Consider the following 26,034-nt stretch of genomic DNA (forward strand, 5'->3'; position numbering starts at 1 on the left):
TTTTTTAGGGAACATCCCTAATGGTCAAAACAAGGTTTTAATCTATTTTTAGAAGGGATAAGAATTAACACATTGAAGAATGAGTTCTAATTAAATAACAGTATGTGTATCTGTTTGTATATATGTATGTATCTTCGCTCGTAGATAGATGGAACAAATCTTACAAAGCCTCACAAAAACCATGATGTTAATACATTTATTTATACAAATGTACTAATTAACTAAGCGCTCTTGATTATAAAATTTTCTGTGAAGTCACAATTGATTATGATTAACCAAATCAAAAAACAACGGCTGCTAAGCCTAGCCTAAAAAAACATTGTTTTGAAAGAAGAGATGATAATTGTAAAACATCAGGAATCTAAAGGGATAAGACAATGTCCGATAAATTAGTGTATGTCCCCAATAGTGATACACATAATTATCCTTTCTCTAGATTACAATTAGTGGTTAAAACGTTAGGACACTTACCTTTATAAACTAACCAACCAAAATTCAATAAAAACCCTCAATGTTGTCTAGCCAACTAAAAAGAATTTGTAATTAAAAAACTGTGGGGACTATTGTAATATACATACAGCCTATTGTCCCCTTACCTCCCTGGTAAAACATGGTTTGACCCGAGGCACTTTGTGTTTACGGGTGAAGTGGCGCAGCCCACCACAACACTTTCAATTGTTGTTGTTGCTGTTGTTGGCATTAGTTTGAGTCCAGCCCTGGGACAGAGTGGTTGCTGTGCTGCATAACAACACAGAGAACCAAATGTCTTCACAAGGTAATTAAGTTTTTCTATTATTTAATTTTTTCCAGATATGACTGTTGATTTTACATATTTTTTTTTTATAAAAGCATTAATGAACTAAAACATTATGTTAAATTAAGATATATATTTCTTTGGAAAATGGGAGTGTGAAAACGAATTTTTTGTGTGTGAAATGTTAATTCCTATTGCCAACTTTTAACTCTAAAATTATTTCAAGAGAAGCATGTAAAAAATATCCTTTTTTATTAGATTCTTAAATAAACATACCTATAAATCATAGTAATTTGATCGTGTAAGATCTCTTAATTTTCCTTCTTTGTTTAAGATTGACGAGTTTTTTTGTATCAAAAAAGTTAAAAACAAATTGCTTTAAATTTTTATGACTAAAGGCCATTTGATTATTTTCCAAATAATTTTATTTCTTTTTCTTTCTTTTTGAACAGATCGTTCATGTTTTAATCCAAACAAAACCATTTAAACCCAGAATAAACTTTATGAAGTACCTAATCTTTAAAGCCGTTACAGAGATCCTAGCGTATAGTCATATACTGCTACATTAAATATTTAAATTATAGATAACAAGAAGTAATAGTTATTTATCGCATCGTATTATAAAAAGCTTACCGCGGATATTAAAATAAAGAATTATTAGATTAAAACAAGTTTTGTTAGCCCCGAGGGACCTTTGCTGACTATTGTATTAATTATATGATTTTTTAATAATCGTGGAAAATTATCTTTTATTCAATGCTATAAGTGATTTTTCTTTATGGGTGATAACCGGTTCTATCCAGCGGATATAATTCGCTTTCGAAGTCATACTGGAAATTAATTTACATGATGACAGCATAATAAAGAATGTGACCTAATTAAAATCTTGAACCCGTCTATATTACTTTTATAGCTAGCGGGGCACGCACCCCCACCCCATCTGTTTCCAAATAATAAGGAATATTAAGACAGGGTAAAAATTGTCGTCATTCATAGGTCAGTTGGTTCATCCAGTACGAGTGAATGGGGTAAAGTGGGTGGTTTGGAGAGTGCTGTTCTTTTAAACCATGATTTATTAGAGAACATGAAAATCTAGTGATCCATTCTTTTTACTTTTTGAAACTAAAATACGTCAATAAAGTAGGTTTAAGTAAAATATAATTTTTGATCCCCCCCCCCCAACAAAAAAAAAATTGTATTTGGGTAGGTGCCGATAATTGTTTTATGAAAGGAATTTACCGTTTGTTCTAGAAATGTCCCTTAGTAACATCATGTTTTTCAAGCTTTCTCTCTTAGAAAATGACTAAATCCTTGAAAATGGATAATGCACATAAGCGGAAATCTTTTTTAACAGGATAGGTTGCTTCCATAGACCTCATTTATTGGCAGTTGGTTCATACAGTAGGAGGGGATGGGGTAAAGGGGGTGGATAGGAAGTATCCTTTTTTAGTCAGCTGCAAGTATCACTTTATTAGAGTACATAAAAATCTGATGCAACATCCAAGTAATAATGTATCGATTCCCCTAAACTTCCCTTACAGAACTTGCCTCTTTTTGCCATACCAGATTTCTCCTCAAAAAAAAACAACCAATTAAAAGGACTCTCCACAGAAAAATCAACTTTGGATTTTTGAAAATCTAACCTGAAATTATTATTCTCTGTTCAATTTTAGGCATTTTTTGTTTTTGTGGCATCGCGATCGAAGCCCTTTGAAATTTTTTACCTCCTTTAAGTGAATCCTCCCGCCATTTAATTTGTGCTGCTTTAGTGATTTTTAGCTTCTATTTTTGCCGCCGTTGCCGCATTCATCGCCCTTCTCCGCCGCTACTCCGCTGTACGTCGCTTTTTAATACATGCTCCCCTCTCCCTTGTTCAGAAATTAAATGGAGGCTAGGGGTGTTGTGTATAGCTACGTACGCAATGTATAGCGGAGTAGCGGCGGAGAAGGGCGATGAATGCGGCAACGGCGGCAAAAGATGGTTATATTTGGCGGAGGTGAACACAAAATGGAGGCGGCAGGATTATCCAGTCAAGGAAGAGAATAAATCGTAGAGCGGCTGGTTGCAATGGAGCAAATGTTCTTTAGCGGCGAACATATATTGAGTGGAGGAAAGTGAAGTATATATTGTTATAGCGGCAGTACAAATAGGCGGCGGACAAAATTTTCAAAGGGCTTCGATCGCGATGCCACAAAAACAAAAAATGCCTAAAATTGAACAGAGAATAATAATTTCAGGTTAGATTTTCAAAAATCCAAAGTTGATTTTTCTGTGGAGAGTCCTTTTAAATGCACTGAAACCTTTTTATTGCAAAACAAGAACTCTTAATCAGGATTTACCCTTTGTCAAATTAAAACGTTCAACTGTATATTCTTTATTGAAAATAAAAACTGTTAAAGATTTTTTCTCGCAAGTTAAATCTGTTTTTTTTGTTTGTTTGTTGCGGAGTAATTTATTATTATTAAATTATAACAATTTATTAAGTGACAATTAAGTGAATAAAAAAACACGGCCATTTAATTTTTCTATGCGAAGCTTTTCTACAATTAGGGTCGGTCTATCCGTCAATAACGGTTAGCACTTTTCGCTGATTTAGACATGTCAAAATTGTCCTATCGATTTCAAACTTTGCATAATGATTCCTAATATCAAATAAGTACGATTTAGAAAACGTAGAAACTCCACAATCGAAACCAATGTGTCCGTACGTTCATGTTGTATTTAACTTTTTTGACAACAATTTTTATGTGATATAAATATTTTTGGGTATCGCCCCCAGAGAAAAATGCTCCCATATATTCTTTATAAATAATAAAGGTTCCACTACCCCCCCCCCCCAAAAAAAAAAAAACATTAGGTGCCCAAAGAGGCCTCTAGGGGCGTATCCGCTAGTAATCAAGTATTGTAAAACATGGATTGAAACTCAAAATTATTTCTTTCAGGTCTATCAATGCTGTTGTCAGCAAGTTTACTATCAGTTTTGCTGGCAGGAGTAGGATGCCAGGACTCGGGTGCTGCCGCCGCCGCTGGAGGATTCCAGAAGGAAGCTGATCCCCCGCTCAACTGTTCAGACTCTTACAGGGCCAGGAAGGGTGACAAGGTGATAATGGAGTATGTTGGATTCCTGGCAGATCAGACACAGTTTGATAGTGGCAAGTCAGAATTTGTTTTGGGTAAGAAATATTTTTTTACCCGCGACCGAGGCTTAACACGTAGCGCATTCGCGCTCGTCGTCGGGGAGGTGATGGGATGGAGTTTCAGCTCAACAGCGCGTCAAAACTAAAGACGTTGAAAATGGTTCCTACTGCTGATATGTCAGATGCGCGACATTGGTAGTTAGAGTAAGGGGAATGCCTTGGCCAAAAATCAGACGCAACTCATAACCATGCACAGTTATGACTTCTAGACAAGTTTCGTGCAATCAAAGAGTTGGTTGTCTATTAGGTGTTAAGTTACTTAAAACCCTGGGCGATTGAGCGCGTTTTTGGGATATCATTACTTTAGCCCGATTCGATTTTCATTTTATTAAAGAACATGAAAATTTGGTGTATTATCCAAGTAATAATACTTATATCCATATTGTACAGGTGAAAGTAAAGTGATATCTGGGCTGGAGAAGGGTATGGAGGGCCAGTGTGCCGGTGAGAAGATTGTCATGGTTGTACCTCCAGAATATGGATATGGAGACAAATCAGCTGATAAGGTTACCATTTCAAAACCTCTTTATAGTGCCTATAAAAAGATGATAACATACAATACAAATGACCAATGATAGGTCAGTACAAACCTAGTAAAAGTGTCTGACTCTGATTTTGACGTAAAACAAAATTAGCCAATGAGAGGCCAGTATACACTGTAATTGACCAATGGTAAAATTTATAGTGGCCTCTCATTGGCTAATTTTTTTTACATCATAACCAGAGTCAGACACTTTTACTACTAGGCACTATGAAAATCTCAACTATTCATGCATTTCTTTAGATTTGGAGTTTAAATATGTTTTCTAATGTTATTTTGTCACGTGAAGAAAAAAATTGGATGATAAAAAGAGAAAAAGGCCGAAAAACAAAAGTAGTTTAATAGTTATTTTAATATTAAAAAAGACTGATTTTAATCTGATGATTGTACATTTTTATATTCGTAGAAAGCTGGATATAATACGATACTAGACATAGTTTTTTCGTATGGATGAGAATCGGTTCCTATCCACCGGATTCGAATGAATACGAGAAAAATGATAAATTTTTAAATGTATTTCTTTTGAGCGAAGCAAGTATTAAAGATGTAACATTTTTTTCTAGATTCCCGCTGGGTCAACTTTGTACTTCATCAGCAGACTCCATGCTATTATTAGAACAACTAAGGAACCAAAAGGTAAAAAATAATTTATTGCTTTGCCTTACAAATTTCTGTAAAAATAAATCATAATTGTAAAAAATTAAAGGATCTATGTTTGAAAAAACACTTTACTCATTTATGGATTTTTCGATATAAGATTTTAAACCTATTACAGCAAGGTACAATGTTAACAGCGAGACTTCTCTATGATCGCTAAAAATGTGGGTATGTCCTTAACAGAATCCCGTAATTAAAAAGTTTTGCAATATATAATCTATAATACAAAGTAGAACGATGTCTGTCTGTCTGTCTGTCCGTCTGTCCGTCTGTCTGTCCGTCTGAAGCGTAAGATCTCAGTAACCGCTGAACCGATTGGGCTCTACTTTTCAGGGATTATACCTACTGGTCCTGTGATGGTTTTAAGCTATTTTCTTGGGGGGTGGGACACCCCCAACACCCCCAAAAAGTGAAAAATCTCCCCCCCAGAAATTTTTTTTTTCTTTTTAAAACTAAAATTAAAATAGTGGGGTCGACTACCCCCCCCACAAAAAAAAAAATTTCCCCCCCCCCAAAATTTTTTAAAAAAATTTTTCTTTTAAATCTAAAATACGAAAAATTGGTTTGATTAAACCTCTTGGGGCAAAGCCCCTAGAGGCTAGGGGCGAAGCCGCTAGTAATAATATATAATATTCTGCTTATTCAGTTCTGACATTTTACAAGTGTTTATGTTCGTTTGTCCTACCGTTTCAGTGCTTTCTTTTACTGGATGTTGTCATCCTTGTTTAATTATGTTTATTAAGGTGGTGATTGTAACGAGGCTACCAAAGCTAGACCAGATATTGATGTTACATTGGACATTGAGGTGAACAAACTTCAAAACTCTAAAATACTCAGTATACATATAAGCTACTTTAATCGTATGTAAGAGGCAGTTTTGTTTTCTCTTTTCCAAATCTATCAGAAGAATTATCTAAGTTGCTATTATTTTATTTCCATATCAATTATCAATTCCAACAAATTACTAGAGACTATATAAGATAGATATACAGACAGACAAAATATTAAAAAATACTTTTTATTAAATAAGGTGTATTGACTTTTTTTATTTTTATTTAAAATAGCTAGTCGGCGTTTTTAGTAAGTAGTAGACAAAAAAAACGATTGCATATCTAAATTCTATCGAAAATTTTACATCTACTACGTACTAAAGACACCGACTAGCTATTTTAAATAAAAATGAAAAAAGAAAAGACACCTTCTTTCTTGAAAAAAATCAAAGAATTTCTGTTTTAGGGTCGCGTTATAACTCCCAATGGAGATGGACAAATTTTCCTTGACAAACCATCATTAGAAATAAGGTATACAAAATTGTTCTAGAAGCATCTCCTTCCAAAAGGCGACCGTGGCGTAAAATGTAGCATATTCGCTCGTCGTCGGGGAGGTGATTGGTTCGAATCTCGGCCCGTCACAGCGTTGTAACTAAAGACTAGGGTTGGGCCGGATATCCGGTGAGGCCGGATATCCGGCCATTTTCAATATCTGGCCGGATACCGGATATTAAAACTATCCGGCCGGATATCCGGCAATATAATATTTTATATTTTACAACAAATATTTCTGCTTTTTTTTCTTATAAATGGCTGTAATTTTCTTATTATTGAAGCTATAAGAACAATTTTTTGAATATGTTTATCTTTATGTAAATTTTATATTAGAAATCTCAAAACATAAATTTTGGCGGGGGCAGCAGTTCTTAGCAGCTGCCAGCGTCAAACTGGCGGTCGGCAGGTAAACAGCAACGGATTTCATGAAATTGTAATATGTCATGAAGACATATAAAAAGCCTAAATTTAAAATTTGAAGTGTCTAAGTCAAAAATTGCTGTCACAGGAACCGTTTAAAGATTTCTGGAGACCTGTAGGTTCAGGACTTGCAGGACTATACCTGGAACCTGAAATCGACTTGAACACCTTTAATTCTTGTAAGGATGTACGACTTTAGAATATTTAAGTATTTGATAACATGAAATGCTTTGTTTAAGTAAAAAAAAAATGTTTTTACTTTTTACCTGAATGACCTTGCCAGGTTTGCTGGCATCCTGTGCCCGCCAGGAAGGAGGTATTCAAAAAATTCCAACCCTCAGTTATGTGTCATACCCATATTTCGAAAGTCATTTAGTTATAGCCCTCTACCTTTTATACAGAGAAAATGCACACGGGGGGGGGGGGGGGGGGGGCATGCGTTCAATGACACCTCCCCGCCCATCCTCCAACAGGGGTTAATATTACAGATTGAGGGTAGTAATAGTTTATTAGATTAATTGCTTAGAAGAAAAATCATTTAATAGTTACATAAATTTTAAGTTTTAACCTGAATCCTTATAATAAAGTAACAGGATGTCTATAAGTTTGTCTTTCTGTCTGTACTGAAAGATCTCGCTAACCGCTGAACCGATCGGGTTCTCCTTTACAGGGTAACTTCTCATAGGCCCTGGGAAGGTTTATAACTATTTTGGGTGAGGGTACCACCACTCTCCCAAGAGAAATTGCCCCTAGAAAAAATACCCCCCCCTCAAAAAAAAAAAAATATTTTTATTTAATTTTTCAACTAAATATAAAAATAAGTCAGCCCCCCCAAAATTCAACTCCCCTCCGCCCTCAAGTGCCCCTAGAGGCCTCTAAGGGCGTAGCCGCCAGTTTTATATAATAAGACGCCAGTAATTTGGCCGGTTATCCGGCCGGATATCCGGCAATTTGGCCGGATATCCGGTAGTTTGCCGGATATCCAGCGTTGGCCGGATACCGGATATCCGGCCTTTGAAATCGGCCGGATATCCGGTATCCGGCCAAAAAACTATCCGGCCCAACCCTACTAAAGACCTTAATAATGGTTCCAACTGCTGCTATGTCAGGTGCTTGGCTTAAATAGTTTTAGTAGGGGGAATGCCTTGGCCAATAAACTGGCGTAACTCATTACCATGCACAGTTAGAACTATTCAGACAAAGGTCGTGCATTAAAGAGTTGAATGTCGTTGGATGTTATTAACCCAATATCCTTCGGTGTTATGGTATCGCATCGTATTACAAGCAGATAATGATCTGGATTCTCTAGATGACCACTTGAATATTTATCAAACAATATGTTTAATAAATATTTTTATCAGTTTTTAACAGGCTCTGTGTGTGAAGGCACCAAAAAACAAATCAAAATGAAATTAAAATTTACAGGTTTGGTAAGCCCAACGCCATCAGATTCGTGCGAGGTCTGGAGTCCAGCCTGACTGGAGCCTGTCCGGATGAGGAGAGAACTCTGTTCCTGGGACCTGATCTGGCCTATGGCAGCTCTGGAAAATCTGATGGGTAAATAGTTTTATTTTAATATCCATCTATTCGGATATGTTGCAGTTACTTTTCGTAGGATCGATTACCTAAAGAAAACTGTATGAACTTAATTGACTTCTTGCTGTCACAGGGCTGACCGTCCGCACACACATCGTTACAAGCAGCATAAGAAAGCGTATAAATGATATGAAGATATAATGGTGCACAGGGAGAGCTTGACTAAAGAAAAAACGCGTGAAATATGTCTTTTGGCGTTATCCTCGTAGGAGAACGATATTTTTTTACAATTAGGTTAGGTTATATGGCTAGGGGACCGAGCACCCTTGGCTAGGCGGGCTAGAGGGCTGAGCGTTGCAGCTCGGAAGGCCGAGGGCCTATTGCTGCGGCCATGGACATCAATTTTAAATTTTGAAAAAAATAGCAAATATTTTTTTTAGATTGGCAAAAAGAGAAGAATTGTGTTTTTGTTTTACATGTACATTTAGTAGGATATATTAATATAATCATTTTTGTCTAGACGTGTGAAGGGTGGTGAGAGTGTGAAGGTTGATGTACGTGTCGTACGCGTCAGAGACAAGAAGCCCACCGACTCCAAGATTGCTCTCAACTTCCTGGAAACTATTGCAAATGGCGGCCTCAAGAATTTCTCTGGATAAAAAAAGAGATGATTGAATTTTTTACTGTTTGCATTTTTGCCCTGTGTTATTCAACTTTTAAGTTTATTAAAAATAAACGTTATTAAAATAATATTGTAATGTTTAAACATAATGATAAAATTCGGAATGATTTCTAGATAAAGAAAGGGTATAAAAACTGCCTTTGAACGGTCTGCCTTGACTTTGCTTACAGGCAAAAAAAATTCTAGAAAAAAACTTTAATGTTGCCAAAGTGCTTAATCATAATACAACCTTAAAGAAGTTTCGTGATTTTTAGTGGGAAAATTAGTAACAAGCAAATAGTGTGTCTGTACGTAAAAGTATTATAGATACTTTTGCCCTTTATCCGCTCTCTTCAATAAAATAATACTTGATTGCACGACCTTTGTCTGGAAGTCCTAATTGTGTATTGGAATGTGTAGCGCCTGTTTTGGGCCAAGGTATTCCCCGTTCTCTAAATATTAATGTCGCGAATCTGACATAGCAGCAATAGGAACTAGTTTTAACGTCTTTAGTTTTGACGCAGTGTTGAGCCGAGACTCGATCCCACCACCTCCCAGACGACAGGCTACTTGTTAAGCCACGGTCGCGAGTGTTGCTAAGAAATGCTGCGGCTGATACTTACTGAAAGCTGCTCAGCTTCATCAAATACGCACAGCTTGTTGCTGTTTCAACTTTATCGAAGCCGCTGGTTGGCGCTGCAAGGGTGAACTTGTGGTTGAGTTAGGCTTATGGTAATGGATTTATTTTTACTTGGATCTCACAACATTTTATCATGTACTCTAATAATGTGAAACTTGTACCTGACTAGTACAAAGATTCACCCCCTTTACTCCATCCCCTACCCTCCTACTGGAAGAACGAACTGACCAATAAGCGATGTTCATGTTAGCAATCTTATAATATCCACGTATATTCTATATCCAATCTTAAAGTTGCATTGGCCTAGATTTAGAGATGGTTAGGATATGAGTTAATTAGGAATTTGTTTGCGTTAAATTATTATTTCAAAACCAGTTTTGTTAGCGGTGAGGGATCAAAGGCCAGGGCTAACAAAACCTAAATTATCTTTTAAAAATTGTAGAAATTTGTCTGTAATATGTACGATGCGATAAATGATTTTTCAGTATGGCTAAGAACCGGTTCTAACCAGCGGATTTAAATCGATTTCGAAGCCATACTGGAGAATCAATTACAATTTAACTTCTACTTGATTGACAGACAGTATTATAGAAAAACTTTGCTTATTTTAAAAAATGCTAAGCTCATAAATTCACTTGCTAAAGAGTTATTACTAAATATAATTCTTTTTGTCGGAACCCAAAGTTTAAAATACACCCAAAGCAATAGATTTATGATAATAGATTAATGCAGTTTTTTAAAAGTGAAGCTTTTCTATAATTAGGGTCGGTCCGTCCGTACGATAGCTTTTATTCGTTAATTTAGGCATGTTAGAATTGTCCTTTCGATTTCAAACTTTGCATGATGATTCCTGTAGCAGTTAGGTAAGATTTAGAAAGCGTAGCAACTCTATAATCATTACCCCAGCAAGATATTTCGCCATAGAGTCGTTTTCGAGCTTGTGTAATATATATGTGTAATATATATGTGTAATATATATGTACCGAGTCCTATGTTACCTCGAAACCCATTCGCCATGAATTAACACCAAATTTTTTGGCGATAAATGTTGGTAAATCGGCCTCTCAAGCAAAAGGTAGCATGCGAGTTCGCCATTGATATCGAAGCAGAGTATGAAGCAAAGTCGCACAATAGTAGCATAAATTTAAAGAGAGAGTGAGAGAGAGGATAAAAATAGAAGAAGTGAGAAAGAAGAGCTGAGAGGCTTTTATACTTTAGAAAGAACCGAATAGAGAGCAGCATTATGCTACTCTGCTACAATATCGATGGCAAACTCGCATGCTACCTTTTGCTTGAAAGTCCAATTTTCCAACTTTTATCGCCAAAAAATTAAGTGGTAATTCATAAGCTACCATTTGAGATATTGAACAACGTAGCATGCTACTTTTTTAAAAACGTTTTGCTGGGACCAGAATGTCCGTACGTCCATTTTAAACATGTTGATTTTTCTACTTTTTAAACAACAAATTTTTATGTGATCTAATTATCTGTTTGATCTGATTTTTGGTATATTGATTCCTGGGACAACAAAGAACAATATTATAAGGTAAGCAACTCTATAATCAAGCCCTAAAAATGTAAGTATGTCCATAAAAATTATCCTGTATCAAGCAGTTTTTCAACAAATATACTTACAATTTTGCTTCGATTCTTATACTTTTATATTCTTATTATTCAGTTCAGACACTATACAAGTGTTAATGTCCATTTGTCCTACCGTTTCAGTGCTTTACTTTTATGGATGTTGTCATCCTTGTTTTTACTGACTTCCTTTGGTATTTAACAAAATAAAAATTAAATTTCCCACGTTCTAAGGGATTTTTGTTTTCATGTGTACAAGTAGCTTTATTTTCGATTTTCACATATTATTTTTCTCTGCTGCTATCAAAGATATGATACTGATTTTTTGTTGATGAAGGTTTCATTTTACAAGTAGCATCAAGTATAAAACTTACTTTGTCTGCCAGTCCATGGCTCATGCAACAAAAGATATATAGATATATTTGATAAAGGTTTCGTTATTTTTATCATACCTAATAAGTTTTATTCTAATGTCCTTCTGACTTCCTTCTTTTAAGACCACTGAACATTTAGTTCATGCTACTTATGCTATAATCAAAAGGATATAAATATGCCTCTATGTTAGCACATCTATTGGGGAAGGCATGCCCATATATGGTAACCAACAACCAGTCATCTTTCAACATTTATATATGAAATGACAAATTAAATTTCTTTTTTTGCATGATGTGGCAACATTTCATTTACATAGGATATTTACACATGAAATTCTTAATTATTATAATGGAAAATTAGTTTTAATTACTAGTGTGATTTTCGAACATTTAAGTCATCTATTGTCAAGTAATTACTAATTATTTTAGCTTTGAAAAAAATAATACCCTAAAAAAATTCCGCATGTATTTTGAATCTTTATTTATATACTGCTAGCGGATACGTTCCTGATAATGTTCTATGTTTGACGGCGGGGATGGATTTGGCAGAAAATAGCCTAAAACAATCGCAAAATTCAAAAACAAGATAGGAAAAAAACAATTTCGACCTATATAAAGTTTCCCTGAAATGGAGAACTGAAACGATTCATTGGTTGGTGAGATCTAAATGGATTAACAGAAAAACATTACTTCTCTATAGAGGTTATAATATATCATTGATATATCCATGTCGAACTGACAATAGACAAATATGACTCACCCTGACAGAATAAAAATTCGGGAATCTAACGGGATAAGACTATGGCCGATAAATTGATGTTCATCCCCAATGAGGATACACAAAATTTCCCCATTTGTAGATAAAAATTAGTGGTTGAATCGTGTGGACACTCAACTTTATGAACCAACCAATCAAAATTTAATGAAAGTCTGCAAAGTTCTTAAGCCAAACCCTAATACAAAACTTTGGGGACTCGTGTAATACACAGCTCAATGTCCCCTCCTTTCCTGATAAAATTTAAATTTGCCAGTGTTGAAACCTAGTATAGTGTTGACAATGGATGTACAATATACCTGGATATTATTCCAGGGGAAAAATTGTCTTTAGTTTACCTTGCTAACATATTACTCGTTTATTGGTCAGTTCGTTCATCTTATACAAGGGTATGTGTGGGTGGGGGGGGGGGGGTAAAGGAAGAAGTGTTATCTTAGCCCGCTGCAAGTTTTGCTTTATTAGAAAACATGAAAATCTGGTCTAAGATCCAAGTAATAATATATCCATTGTGTTGACTAATGTTTAGAATAAACTCCCCCACCCTCTCATACATATATTTACAACATCTAAATCAAACTTATCCTGTAATATGAAGTAGCTGAATGTAGGTAGTTGTGTCTGTCCAGTAAGATCTCTTAAACAATTCTACAATTCATAGGCAGGTTTTAGACTAATTAGTGAAGGAGGGGATGGGGGATTTGTGGTTGGGTCAATTTTAAAAACATATGAGTTAGTAGAAAAAATTGTTTTCAGTGGAAAAAAGTTTTTTCTTCCTATAACCTATCTCTTGTTCCTGGCCCATGCCTATAAGCTGTAAAGTTAGGTATAGAAATGTTTGTGTGTGTACGTATGATGTGTAGTATGTATGTGTGTACTGTGTGTATACATGAGTGTGTATGTGTGTGTGTGTGTGTGTAGGTTGAATGATAACATGAATAACTATACACTGTGTAATGTAAACAAATGAAAACACAATAAAAGAAAAGGCAAATACTACAATCACTCACTAGCTAACAGTGTCCTTGCATTGTAGCAAATACTATGATCATTCACTCCTAGTGTCCTAACATTGTCACAAATACTACAATCACTCACTCCTAGTGTCCTATCATTGTCACAAATACTACAATCACTCACTCCTAGTGTCCTAGTATTGTAGCAAATACTACAATAACTCACTCCTAGTGTCCTAGCATTGTAGCAAGTACTACAATCACTTACTCCTAGTGTCCTAGCATTGTAGCAAATACTACAATCACTCACTAGCTAACAGTGTCCTAGCATTGTAGCAAATACTACAATCACTCACTCCTAGTGTCCTAGCATTGTAGCAAATACTATGATCATTCACTCTTAGTATCCTAACATTGTCACAAATACTACAATCACTCACTCCTAGTGTCCTATCATTGTCACAAATACTACAATCACTCACTCCTAGTGTCCTAGTATTGTAGCAAATACTATGATCATTCACTCTTAGTATCCTAACATTGTCACAAATACTACAATCACTCACTCCTAGTGTCCTATCATTGTCACAAATACTACAATCACTCACTCCTAGTGTCCTAGTATTGTAGCAAATACTACAATAACTCACTCCTAGTGTCCTAGCATTGTAGCAAATACTACAATCACTTACTCCTTGTGTCTTAGCATTGTAGCAAATACTATGATCATTCACTCCTAGTGTCCTAGCATTGTAGCAAATACTACAATCACTCACTCCTAGTGTCCTAGTATTGTAGCAAATACTACAATAACTCACTCCTAGTGTCCTAGCATTGTAGCAAATACTACAATCACTTACTCCTAGTGTCTTAGCATTGTAGCAAATACTATGATCATTCACTCCTAGTGTCCTAGCATTGTAGCAAATACTACAATCACTCACTCCTAGTGTCCTAGTATAGTAGCAAATACTTCAATCACTCACTCCTAGTGTCCTAATATTGTAGCAAATACTACTATCACTCACTCCTAATGTCCTAGCATTGTAGCAAATACTACAATCACTCACTCCTAGTGTCCTAGTATAGTAGCAAATACTTCAATCACTCACTCCTAGTGTCCTAATATTGTAGCAAATACTACTATCACTCACTCCTAATGTCCTAGCATTGTAGCAAATACTACAATCACTCACTCCTAGTGTCCTAGCATTGTAGCAAATACTATGATCATTCACTCCTGGTGTCCTAATATTGTAGCAAATACTACAATCACTTACTACAGCTAACAGTGTCCTAACATTGTAGCAAGTTTTCATATCTTACAAGGCTTATGATATTAAAATTTTTGGGTATAGTCCCATTCGAGACATAGCCTTTTAAGGGGCGTTTCGTCGTATTTTCATTTGATGGTAAGGTGATTGCCCCGCAGGGTTAGAGCTCCCTTCTGTAAGATTTAACAATGTGGAGAGAAAAAATATAAATTCTTAAGACTAAATGTAATCTGTTAAGCTTTCATTAGTTCCAACCAAATTCGTACTGGGGAAAAAGGGCCTTGAATTTTATTCAGATGCATTATCCCTGGTCCCTGACATTGAAGAGCAAGTACTTCTGATTTGAATAAATATTGGCCAAGATATTAGACAAAGTTGGAATAGAAATAGAAGGCTCAAACAAACTATTTTTTCAGTATGGTTTCGAAACTAATAAATATCCAGTAGATTAGAACCGGTTCTGAGCCATACTGAAAAATCATATATAGCATCGAATTGAAGACAATTTTCCAAAAATATTTAAATAAAAGACATAAAATCAATACCAGTTTTGTAAGTCGTGATAAAAAAATCAATTAATGGTAAAAAATTAAAACTTAAGATTATGTAATGTCCTAGTAAAATTTTATAATTTAAGAAGTATGCTTTTAATTACTAAACTAAATTAGAAAATGAGTAACATTTTACTGAAAAAATCAACAGCTTTAAAAAGTAATAAAAATACAAACATTTTTTTAAACAAGGACAATTATGTACAATAGTAAGGCGCAAAATGAGTTTTTGGAAAGAAAATTAAATATATGACAAGTGTTGTATATAAAACAAAGCATAGTTAGATAATAAAATTAAAATAGTGCAATTTATACTTATTGATTATTAAAATCAGTTAATAAATTATCATGTAATATTATATAGCTGTATTAAAGATTAGTATGAAGAAAAAAATTAAATGTACTTTTTTATTATTATTTCTGAATTTGAATTATTATCAAACTTATTTAGTAAATTACATGAATATTATTATTTAGGATGCTACCCCCTTTTTAATTCAACAGGGATAAGGGAGAGGTAAGCTTAAATTATTTTACATTGCAGTATTTTTCTTAAGAAAATACACCTTTGACAATGGCTTAACACATAGCGCATCCACTCATAGTTTGGGAGGTGATAGGTTCGAATCCCATCCTAACACCTCGTCAAAACTAAGAAAGGCGCCTAATTTGTGGGGGAAATGCCTTGGCCTAAACAGGCGCAAATCATTGCCACTGATGTTAGTCAGGACTATGTACTATCTTATACCATATTGTTCAATAAACTGTTGAGATTGTATGTCATGACAATACTTGATAGTAGAGTTTGAAAGCCCGTCCTATTTCTTTAAATATAAGTCTATCTAAATAATGTTTACTACTAAAATTTTGTATTATAACTCCCCTATCTCTGATATAGGGGCAACACGTATTAAATTGCAAATTTTGTTGTTGTGATACTGCCCCAACCCCTGCCCATCCCACAACCCTGCTATTGCCCCCGCTACAACCCATGCCCATCCCACAACCCTGCTATTGCCCCCGCTACAACCCATGCCCATCCCACAACCCTGCTATTGCCCCCGCTACAACCCATGCCCATCCCACAACCCTGCTATTGCCCCCGCTACAACCCATTCTCCCCCTACTTGCATTTTTTCCACTCCAAATATTTTTGCATCAATTACATATTATTAAATCTTGTCAAATCTCCTCTTTTCTCATCTTATTTTTTTACACATTATAAGCAGACAAACAATGGATTTATTATTACTTGGAACTTACACCAGATTATTATGTACTCTAAAGTGAAACTTATAGCTATCTAATATAACGATACCACTCATGCACCCTTTAGTTCTACCCTTTCCCCTTTCCTACTACTGGATAAACGAACTGACCAATATGTGATGTCATTGTTAGCAATCTAAATTTACGACAATTTTTGCCATGTCATAATATCCACTTATATTCTTCATCCATTAGACAAACATACTTATAGAAAGCGCATCTTCTTTGTATATACTGCGCACCTAGCATCTAAGTGCTCTATATTTAAGGGTGAGAAGTGGACAAAAAATATCCTAAAACCATCCTGATACCTTTATGAAGCTTTCCTTAAAAAAGGACCGGTTCAGAGGATATTGAAATCTTAATACTTTATGTAACAGGATTGTATGGATCTTGGACAAAGTAGCTTCGGACAAAGTAGCTTCAGGACAAAATAGCTTCAGGACAAAGTAGCTTCTGGACAAATTACTTGGAATGGCAATATTTTTCTGGGAGGGAAAGGACATTGGGATGTTTACTACTACAAATTTTTATAAGAATCCTTTTTATTCGTTAGCATAACAATTTTGGAAAATTTAATAAAATTTTGATTGGTTGGTTCATTACGTTTAACTTCTTAAAACCACGTGAAAATATTTAGGATAAATAAATTATAAAAAGCTTTGTAGGTAAAAAAATCAAAAAACATATATAAAGATTGTAAAGTTGCAAAAATAAAATAACTTTATGACTAAGATAAGAATTTTTTTATTGATAATTTGAATATTTTAGATAACAAAATATTATCTACAATTAATCATAATATATTAATCATTGAAGGTATTTAAACAAGAAATACTCTTACAAGGTGACACTAATTTAACAAGGACGACAACATCCATAATAAGCAAAGCACAAAAAAAGGATGAGTGGACGGATTATCAAAAAGAAAAAGGAAATAAACCAGAATTTAATAAACATTTAAGAAATAATATGTATTATTGTCTGTTAATGCCTGAACGACAGACTGATAGATACTAATACAGGTAATTTTCGCAAGAAAAGCAGCTGTCTATTAAAAATAACAGCCGAGAAATTGTATTTTCTCCTGGCGCTATAGACGGACTAAAGAACAATTAACCTAAAATCGCTACTAAAAAAACAACAAGGATGATTGTAGTCATAACTAGAATAATGATTTTTTTAGAAAAAAAGTAACTTACTTTACTGATACAGTAAAAAGGCATATAAAACTATAATATAGAAATAGTAAATATTTTCTATTGACATTTTCTGTGAGAAAAAAATGATTGCAAAGCCGCGGCAAGGCTGCTTAATTCAAATTTATAAACAGACATTTTTTTTTATAAATAGGAGCTTAGATTTATATAAAATGGAATTTACAATGTCAATAAAATCTTCTTAGAACTGATCAATCCCAAATTTTTATAAAATATTATAAGATATGCTTTTACAATTTCTGAGGCGACGCCCCTAGAGGGTAGTGTAGCCGAAGCACACTAATGTTATCAAACTAAAATTATGAATAAGAAAAAATGCGGTGCACAAATGAGTAATTGTTAGAAAACATGAATCTGAAAGGGCAATGGATATATAATACGTGGATATAGTGCCAGGGTAAAATTTACACGTGCTAAAATGGACCTTATTTATTGTTTTTTTCGTAGGAGTGGGGGGAATGAGTTAAAGGGTGTAGAGGGGGGGGGGGTCGTTATTTTAACCAGCTGAAAGAATTAGAGTATATGAAAATCTGGTGGAACGTCCAATTAATAATACATCCATTGTATGGGCGCAAACAATGAGAAATAAGAAAGTTATTTATTTATGAAATGCAAATCACCTTCTTCTTAACAACTATATATTTAGTCTTCTTGATAACTTTAGTTCTTAGATGCATAGAATCTTTATAATTATCCGCTTCTTTTAACTTTCATATTGTATGTGTCTTTCCAAATAGCATTCCCCCCGTTTTTATGATATTTAAGTCCTTTTTGTGCATTGCTGCTTGGAATTGCTTTTAAATAAAATTATGTTTTAAAACAAAAATCTGTTAAAATCATCCGGGCTCGGCAGGCGCGCGCCAGCCGCCTGTAGCCCTCAGGGAATGCAACATCGTACTTTTTTAAAAAATCAGCAGGAAGTCTAAATCTGACCCAAAGATGACAATCCCTCTTTGCAAAAAAAAACATCCAATTCAAATTTGAATCAAGAGCTTAAATTTGAGGCTGAGTCGCGGTTATCTAGCCCTGAAAATTTAGACTTTAATTTACTTTACGTTTCTAACATTTCTATTAACTTAACAGACCTTGTTTTTTAGATAAACGGACAAAATTAGTAATAGAAAAGCTGTTCAATTCAGGGTTCTTAAAGGTTAAACAATGGCCATTGATGTATATCCCCAATTATGATACACTGTATGATACACAAATATAACTGTTGTTTACAATTAGTGGTCTACACGTTTGGAAATCTAACTTAATGAACCAACCAATCAAAATTCCACAAAAATACAACGAATAAGAAAACGTTTTTTATAAACTTTAGGGACAAGCGTAATTAACAGCCCACTGTCCCCTCCCTCCCTGTGTTAAGTTACCAAGCACCAATAAGGAATTTAAAGAGAGTGATGTTATAAGATTAATTAAATCCATTATGACAGCAGTCAGAAAAAATAATTAGACGAGAAATATTACGTGTGTGTAGCGTACTACTACTACTGTTGGTCATTCAAACTTACACGCAAACTTTTCCTGCATACTTCACAGGAGGAAAGTACAGGAGGGAGGGGGGGGGGGGGGGTCGGAGCAGGTGTCATATCTGAGAGAGGGCTGGGGAGAGGGGTGGCAAAGTAAAAATTGTGCGATAACAATTGTAAGCGATTCTGTTGTCGCTGTGTAAAATTGAGTAGTACTAGTCCACCGATGATCTAGCGGAAGGCAGCTCAGAAAATTAGGCCTTGCTAGACATTTTATAAAAGTTTTTTTAATATTTCTAAAACATAAAAAAATGAGCTTTGACTTTAAAAGAAATTCCCTGTATATAATATTGTGATGAAATATTAGATATAATTGTAGTTAATATACATATGTGGACACAAAGTTGAAGTGATGAAGTTGTTGTACGGCTCCTCCTCTGCTAGGAGCTCATTCTTGTTCTTAATAATCTACCTCTTTATTCTAGTCAAAACCTCCACTTCACAGGTATTGTCAAAAAACCTTGGTAAAAGCAAGGCTTAACTATAATTAGAGTTGGTCAGTCCGTGCGCCATTATCGGATAGCCTTTTAAATTCATTTAGACATGTTCAAATTGTCCTATCGATTTCAAACTTTGTATGATGATTACTATAACAGTTAGGTACGTAGCAACTCCTTAATCGTAACCAGAAAGTCCATTCATAACTTGCTGTTTTCAAACTATTTGACAGCATCTTTTTTTATAAAAAAATTTTTTTAAAATTGTTAAAAAATGCTAACCCAACCAAAATTTTGAATATTTTCTTCCTTGTTGTTGTATAAATTCTTACCACTGCACATTGGGGCATATCAGCCAAAAAGGGGATTTAATTATTTAGAGCCCGAATTTCGTGTTCAAAATGTCAAATTAGAATGTTTGAGGTCAGGGAATGCATTTCTTAACTTATCAGAGTAGTATAAAATTTTTTCAGTAGCGCAGCTACTCTATCACTAGCTTTTTTGGCCCTTTAAAGTGTATCTATGTCAATTGTAGTCCGATTTTAGTGTTCAAAGTGTCAAATTAGGGGTTGTTGGGGCCTGGGAATTCATTTCGGTAGAAGGGGAGGGGATGGTGTAAAGGGGGTGGATGGGAAATCCTTATTTTAGTCAGCTACAAGTTTGTTCAGTGATAATAAATCCATTATAAATGTAGGCATGATTGGCATCAATTTTTATAAACTAATATCTATATTTATAATGAAATTATGATTCTTGTTTACTGTTTATCTGTATATTAACCCTTAACGGTAAGGGGGAGGGGGTCGTTTCCCCCCCCCCTCCTCCTCCCCTCCGTTTTTTTCTATCATATTTTCTGTGTGTGAAAGATAGAGGGCTATAAATGAGTGACTTCTTAACTATGGCTATGCCACATAACTGAGAGTTGGAATTTTTTGAATATTTCCAGCCTGGCGGGCACTGCATGCCAGCAAACCTGACAGGTTCATCCAGATAAAAAGCAAAACATTTTTTCTGACTTAAACAAAGCCTTTTATCTTACTAAAATATCATCTAGTAGTAAACCCTTATGTAAAATATAGTTATTCAAGTCAATTTTAGGTTCCAGGTATGATCTTGAAGGTCCTGATCCTCCAGGTCTCTAGAAATCTTTAAAAGCCTCCTGTGACCGCAATTTTTGACTTAGAGAATTCAAAGGGGGGGGGGGGGAAGTGACACTTTTTGAAACCAAAACTAAAAGTCAAAGGAACTCAACTAAAAAAACAGTTACAGGTCTGACATTTTGCATGGCAGTTGCTTTATAGGGGTACAATATGGAACTGTGAAAAAACGGCGGCGCAACCGCCGAAAACCGCCGAGAAAAGGCAAAAAAAAATTCGGCGGGAAACGGCGGTTAAAAGGGTTAATTAACAAACAATTAATATATGTATCATTGTATATTGTATATACCTACTACATAATATTGATACATCAAATTATATTACAAAATTAATTACTGTAGATGACAATTAGTGATTAAAATATTTCAACACTCTACTTAATGAACCAAGCAATAAAAAACAAATAAAACTTCCTAAAGTTTTTAGGCCAAAAAATATAAAAATTTTATTTTAAAACTTTGGGGACTAGTGTAATAAACAGCCCAATGTCCCCTCCCTTCCTAAATAAAACTGTAGATTTTAAAATGAAGAACAAGTAATTACATAATTTAAAAACAAAGCATTACCAATAGACAGACACATAACACTACTTGCTAATTCCAATTTCAATTAATTATAAGAACACCACGTTATTTGGATATTAACTTAACCTTTGGGACATTTGGCTTTTTATAACACTAGTCGCCAAAGATTTACAGTTGTGTGTTAAAATGTTTTGAATACTAATTTTTATCTATACAAGAGGTAATTTTGTGTTTTATAATTGGGAATGTACATCAATTATATTGACCTTTGTCTTATCCCTTTAGATCATTGATAATGGTAATAATCCTTAAAAACAATTATTTAGTTACATTAAAACTTCGAACATAAAGAGCCCCTCCCCAACATTTAGTGCAATATCTATCATCTATCATCTATCCATCTATCTAGTGTGGTAAATTGCAAAATCCATCTATCTATCAATCTATCTATCCATCTATCTATTCATTTATATATCCATCTATCTATCCATCTATCAATCCATCTATCTATCTATCCATCTATCCATCATCAAACTATCTATCTATCTCAACCTCTAAGGAAAACAATAAGGATGATACAATTCATAAGTAACGAAGCACAAAAAATCTACTGTGATAAATTGCGAATATGGTCAATTAAAGAGCAAATGCTTAAATTTAATAGTAAATTACATACTGAATAGCTTTTATAGTGTTTCCAATACATCTAAACACTCTAAAATAATAGACATAATATACGTGGATATTATAACTGGGTAAATTTTGTTGTCAATTTAGGTTGCTAATTTAGTCCTCATTTATTGGTCAGTTCTTACATCCAGTATGAGGGGAGGGGATATCGTTATATTTGCATGCTGGAAAGACCATTTCATTTTAGTTGGAGAAAATATGGTGCAACATGCAAGTAATTATATATCCCTTATTAAGATTCTAATTTCGGGTTGTTACAATATTGACAGGAAGAATTATCTAATAAATTTGCGCAGCAATATCAAACTTGAAAAAACCCATATATTTTAGAGGTAAAATAAAGCAGGGATTTAATGAAATAAAACAACTATGTTATTAAATTTTGACTTTAAAAGCGCCTTTAAAAGCATTTTCTTACAAAGTTTTTGTGCACCCACCTTCAGAAAACAGGCAAAAAATATGTCTTTTGGTAATCAAATATCGCTTTTTTAGCCGGTGGCACCCGGTGAAAACATGTTTCCTGATACTGTCTACTTAAATGTTGATTTTAAAACAAACAAAAATAAACTAAAATCTTGACTTCAACTAGAATTATGTAGGACTAATATCTTCAATTTGTGCTTTTTTCTTTTATATTGTCAATATACATGTAATGCATGACTCAACAAAAGTTATTTTGTCTAATTACGTTAATTCTAAGAGATTTTATAATACTTTTAAAATTGTTGGTGAAACACACAAAATATGCCTTTTTCTGTAAGAAATTTTTTGCATTTCTTAACTTCCAGGCATTAGAAAGCTTACTTAAAAAGCGTAATTTTACGATTCCTTTGAAATCTGATGTAATATGGATATAATAATGCTCATAGAATGATTAAAACTTGATTTGGGGGTGGTGAATAAAATCCCCTGGTTGCCCGTATGTGCACTGTTGAAAAGTTTGACCGCCAATTTTCATCTGCTAACCCTTCCCCCCCCCCCCCCTTCCATTACAATAAATAATTCAGTTGTACATAAACTTTCAAACAATTAGGTACACCATATTTCAAAGTAAAAAGATTTGGATTTTATTTTGTTTTTAAGAATTCTTTTTTTCAAAGTACTTAATATTTTTAACTTGTTTTTTGTTAAACTTATATTAATTTTAACTAGTATGAAGCTTGTTGTTTTCTTAAGAATTTTTGCAAATATGGTTATTATTTTATAGAATTGAGAAGGCTTGAATAAAGCGAAATATATTTTCTACAAAGAAGTGTGTTCTTCCATGTGTAGTTAGCTCTAGCCGCGCGTTTTTTTGAAAAAAAAATTATCCTATTCATTTGTTTGTTTTTTTTGGAATAGGGATTCCTTAGACAACAATGTAGAATATTATAAGCAAAGTATAACACGTATGAACGGAAAAGGCAATAAACGATATACACCCCCAATTATGATAACCACAAATTATCCTTCTACAGATTAAATCAATTGGTGAAAGAAATTAGACATTATTAGTTTTTTTACAGGAAGGTAGGGGATATTTATCAAAGTTTTATGATATAGTTTTTTACTATTGGCTCAGCAACTTTGTGGACTTTTATTGAATTCCGATTGATTGGTTCATTAAGTTGAGTGTACAAACGTTTCAGCTACTAATTGTAATCTACAGAATGGATAATTTTGTGTTTAATCATTAAAGATGTACATCAATTTATTGGCAAATGTCTTATCCCTTTAGATCCCTGAGTTTTTAAAAAAACAAGCAAGATTTAATGAAAACACCCAAAATTTTAAAATTAACAAATTGAAAGAACGTGTTTTGAAACTTTGGGTACCAGTATAATTTACATTCGAATGTCCGTTCACTCTCGGAAATAAGACAATAAATGAAATTTTTAAAAAATGTAGATTTTAGACACAATGAAAATTAAAAACCCATTTTTGATAAAAATTTAGATAAACGTAACCACAAAAATTAATGTTATAAAGTTTTATTTTTAAAATCTAATAACTTTAAGCAAGTTAAATGAGCTTTTACATTTAAAACTACAAAATCTATATCTTCCTATCATATTAAATAAGCTTTTTTTGTCTGTAGCGAAGGATCTCGCTAACCGCTGAGTTGATATGGTTCTTCTTTATTGTAAAGCTTTTTATATGTGCAGGGACGGTTTTTAAAATAATTTTGGGGAGGGTATCTCCAACCTCCCAAAAAATGACAACCCCCAAAAAAATTAAAATTCATTTTTAAATCTCAAATTTAAAATTGGGGAGGGGGGGAGGATCATATTTTCCACCTCCCACGTTAAAAGTGTCCCTAGAGGCTTCTAGGGACGTATTTCTATAAAAAAAGATTCTGTAAATATATAATGAATGTAATTATTAATGACAAATTTGAAGACAAAATTTTGAAAATTAATTTTTGAGAATGTTTACAACAATATTAAACTTAAAGTTAAAACTTAAATTTTAATAATAACTATTTCTTGTTTTTAAAGTATAAAATTTCATTTTAAATAATATTTGTTAACACGACCTTGGCTATTTTATTTCTCACCTCATTGATAATGTAGAATGTCAATTTTTCCAGCAACACCTACAACAATGGATTTACAATACGTGGATATTGTGACAGGTGAATTGTAATTCATGTTGCTAAGATAGTTCTCAGATATTGGTTAATGCCTTGCTCCATGGCCAGGGAAGGTTACCGGGTAAGGTTAAAAAGAAATAATTGGGGGTAACGATATTTTAACCAGCTAGGACAATTATTTTATCAGGGTATGCGAGAATCTCTGACAATATCCATGTATTCTATATCAATTCCTACAACGTGTGAGGGGATACCTATATTATTTCTAGAGTACCTTCTCTACAACTCAAATTGTACCTAGGGGTTCCAAGTCTATAATCATAATACAAAGTAGGAATATACCTACTGGTCCTGTGGTGGTTTTAAGCTATTTTCTTGGGGGATGAAACACCTCAACCCCCCCCCCCCAAAAAAAAAAAGAATTATTAAAAGATTGAAAAGAAAGCATTATGGATAATCCATAAAATTATGGTTTGCAGCACCAAAATATGTTTTTTTAATATGTTCGAAATAAGTGGTTTCATCTGGCAAAGCCCCTAGAGGCTAGGGGCGAAGTCTGTCTGTCCGTCTGAAGCTTAAGATCTCGGTAACCGCTGAACCGAATGGGCTCTACTCTTCAGGGAATATACCTACTGGTCCTGTGGCGGAAAAAAGTTATTTCGACATCGTTGCATTATATAAGATTTTAAAAATTAAATGTGCTACTTTTGCCCATTAAATGTGTAATAAATTAATGTTAAATTTCGAATGTTTTGTTACTTTACAATAGTTTATGTTCGTGTGTCTGAACTTATAATTTGTTAATCTTCGCTTTCATAGATGTTTTTATCCTTGTTTTCATTGAATTTCCCTTTATTAGAATATTTATAAAACTATCACTTTCTCTTTGTTTTTCTTTGAAAAAGTGATCAATAACAAAAGGACATATTTGTTGTTTGTTGGCAAAATTTTAGATAAACAAGGATGACAATTTCCATAAAAGTGAAGCGTACACAATCAGATGGGCATATATTCGAACCTTACTTAGCATTTTTATTTCAACAGAAAGTCTGAAAGGAAAATACCTAAAAATATGTATATCCTAAAATTATCTAAATACAGGATTCTTAATATGATAATTACATTTTTAGACTTGATTATATTGTCCTAGAAATAAAAATTTAAAAGGTTGTACTTTTAAGGATTTAGAATGATTGTTATTGTGTAAAAAAAGACGATCGATAATTACACTATAATGTCATAAGACCATTCATTAAAGATGCACATTAGAAAAAATTGATGAATTGAAATTATTATCAGCATTTAAGATAAGTTAATGTAATGTATATAGAATAAATGTGGATATATAGACAGGGAAAATTTGTCGTCAATTTAGCTTGCCAATATAGACC

The 26,034-nt window shown here is 33.8% G+C and overlaps 2 protein-coding genes across 11 annotated transcripts in view; both read left to right on the forward strand.

Annotated features, from left to right (window-relative positions):
• The first annotated feature begins 631 nt into the window (after window positions 1–631).
• LOC145316170 (peptidyl-prolyl cis-trans isomerase FKBP10-like) lies at window positions 632–9,180 on the forward strand. Its single transcript, XM_080156502.1, has 8 exons — window positions 632–775; window positions 3,697–3,927; window positions 4,342–4,457; window positions 5,056–5,128; window positions 5,893–5,954; window positions 6,386–6,450; window positions 8,320–8,451; window positions 8,951–9,180. Exons 1-8 carry the CDS (start codon window positions 763–765, stop codon window positions 9,087–9,089), a joined length of 831 nt encoding a protein of 276 aa, XP_080012628.1. The 5' UTR covers window positions 632–762; the 3' UTR covers window positions 9,090–9,180.
• Window positions 9,181–19,415: 10,235 nt separating this feature from the next.
• The window catches only part of LOC145316173 (basement membrane-specific heparan sulfate proteoglycan core protein-like), a 130,801-nt gene continuing 124,182 nt past the window's right edge, over window positions 19,416–26,034 (forward strand). For all 10 annotated transcript variants that reach the window (XM_080156505.1, XM_080156506.1, XM_080156508.1 and 7 more), the window contains exon 1: window positions 19,416–19,708. In XM_080156505.1, coding sequence (XP_080012631.1) covers window positions 19,616–19,708 — 93 coding nt within the window. In that variant the 5' untranslated portion in view covers window positions 19,416–19,615. The remainder of the gene's footprint in view (window positions 19,709–26,034) is intronic.

The sequence above is a fragment of the Acartia tonsa genome, chromosome 4 (genome assembly GCF_053477335.1).
Source record: "Acartia tonsa isolate MP-2025a chromosome 4, ASM5347733v1, whole genome shotgun sequence".
Lineage (NCBI taxonomy): Eukaryota > Metazoa > Arthropoda > Copepoda > Calanoida > Acartiidae > Acartia > Acartia tonsa.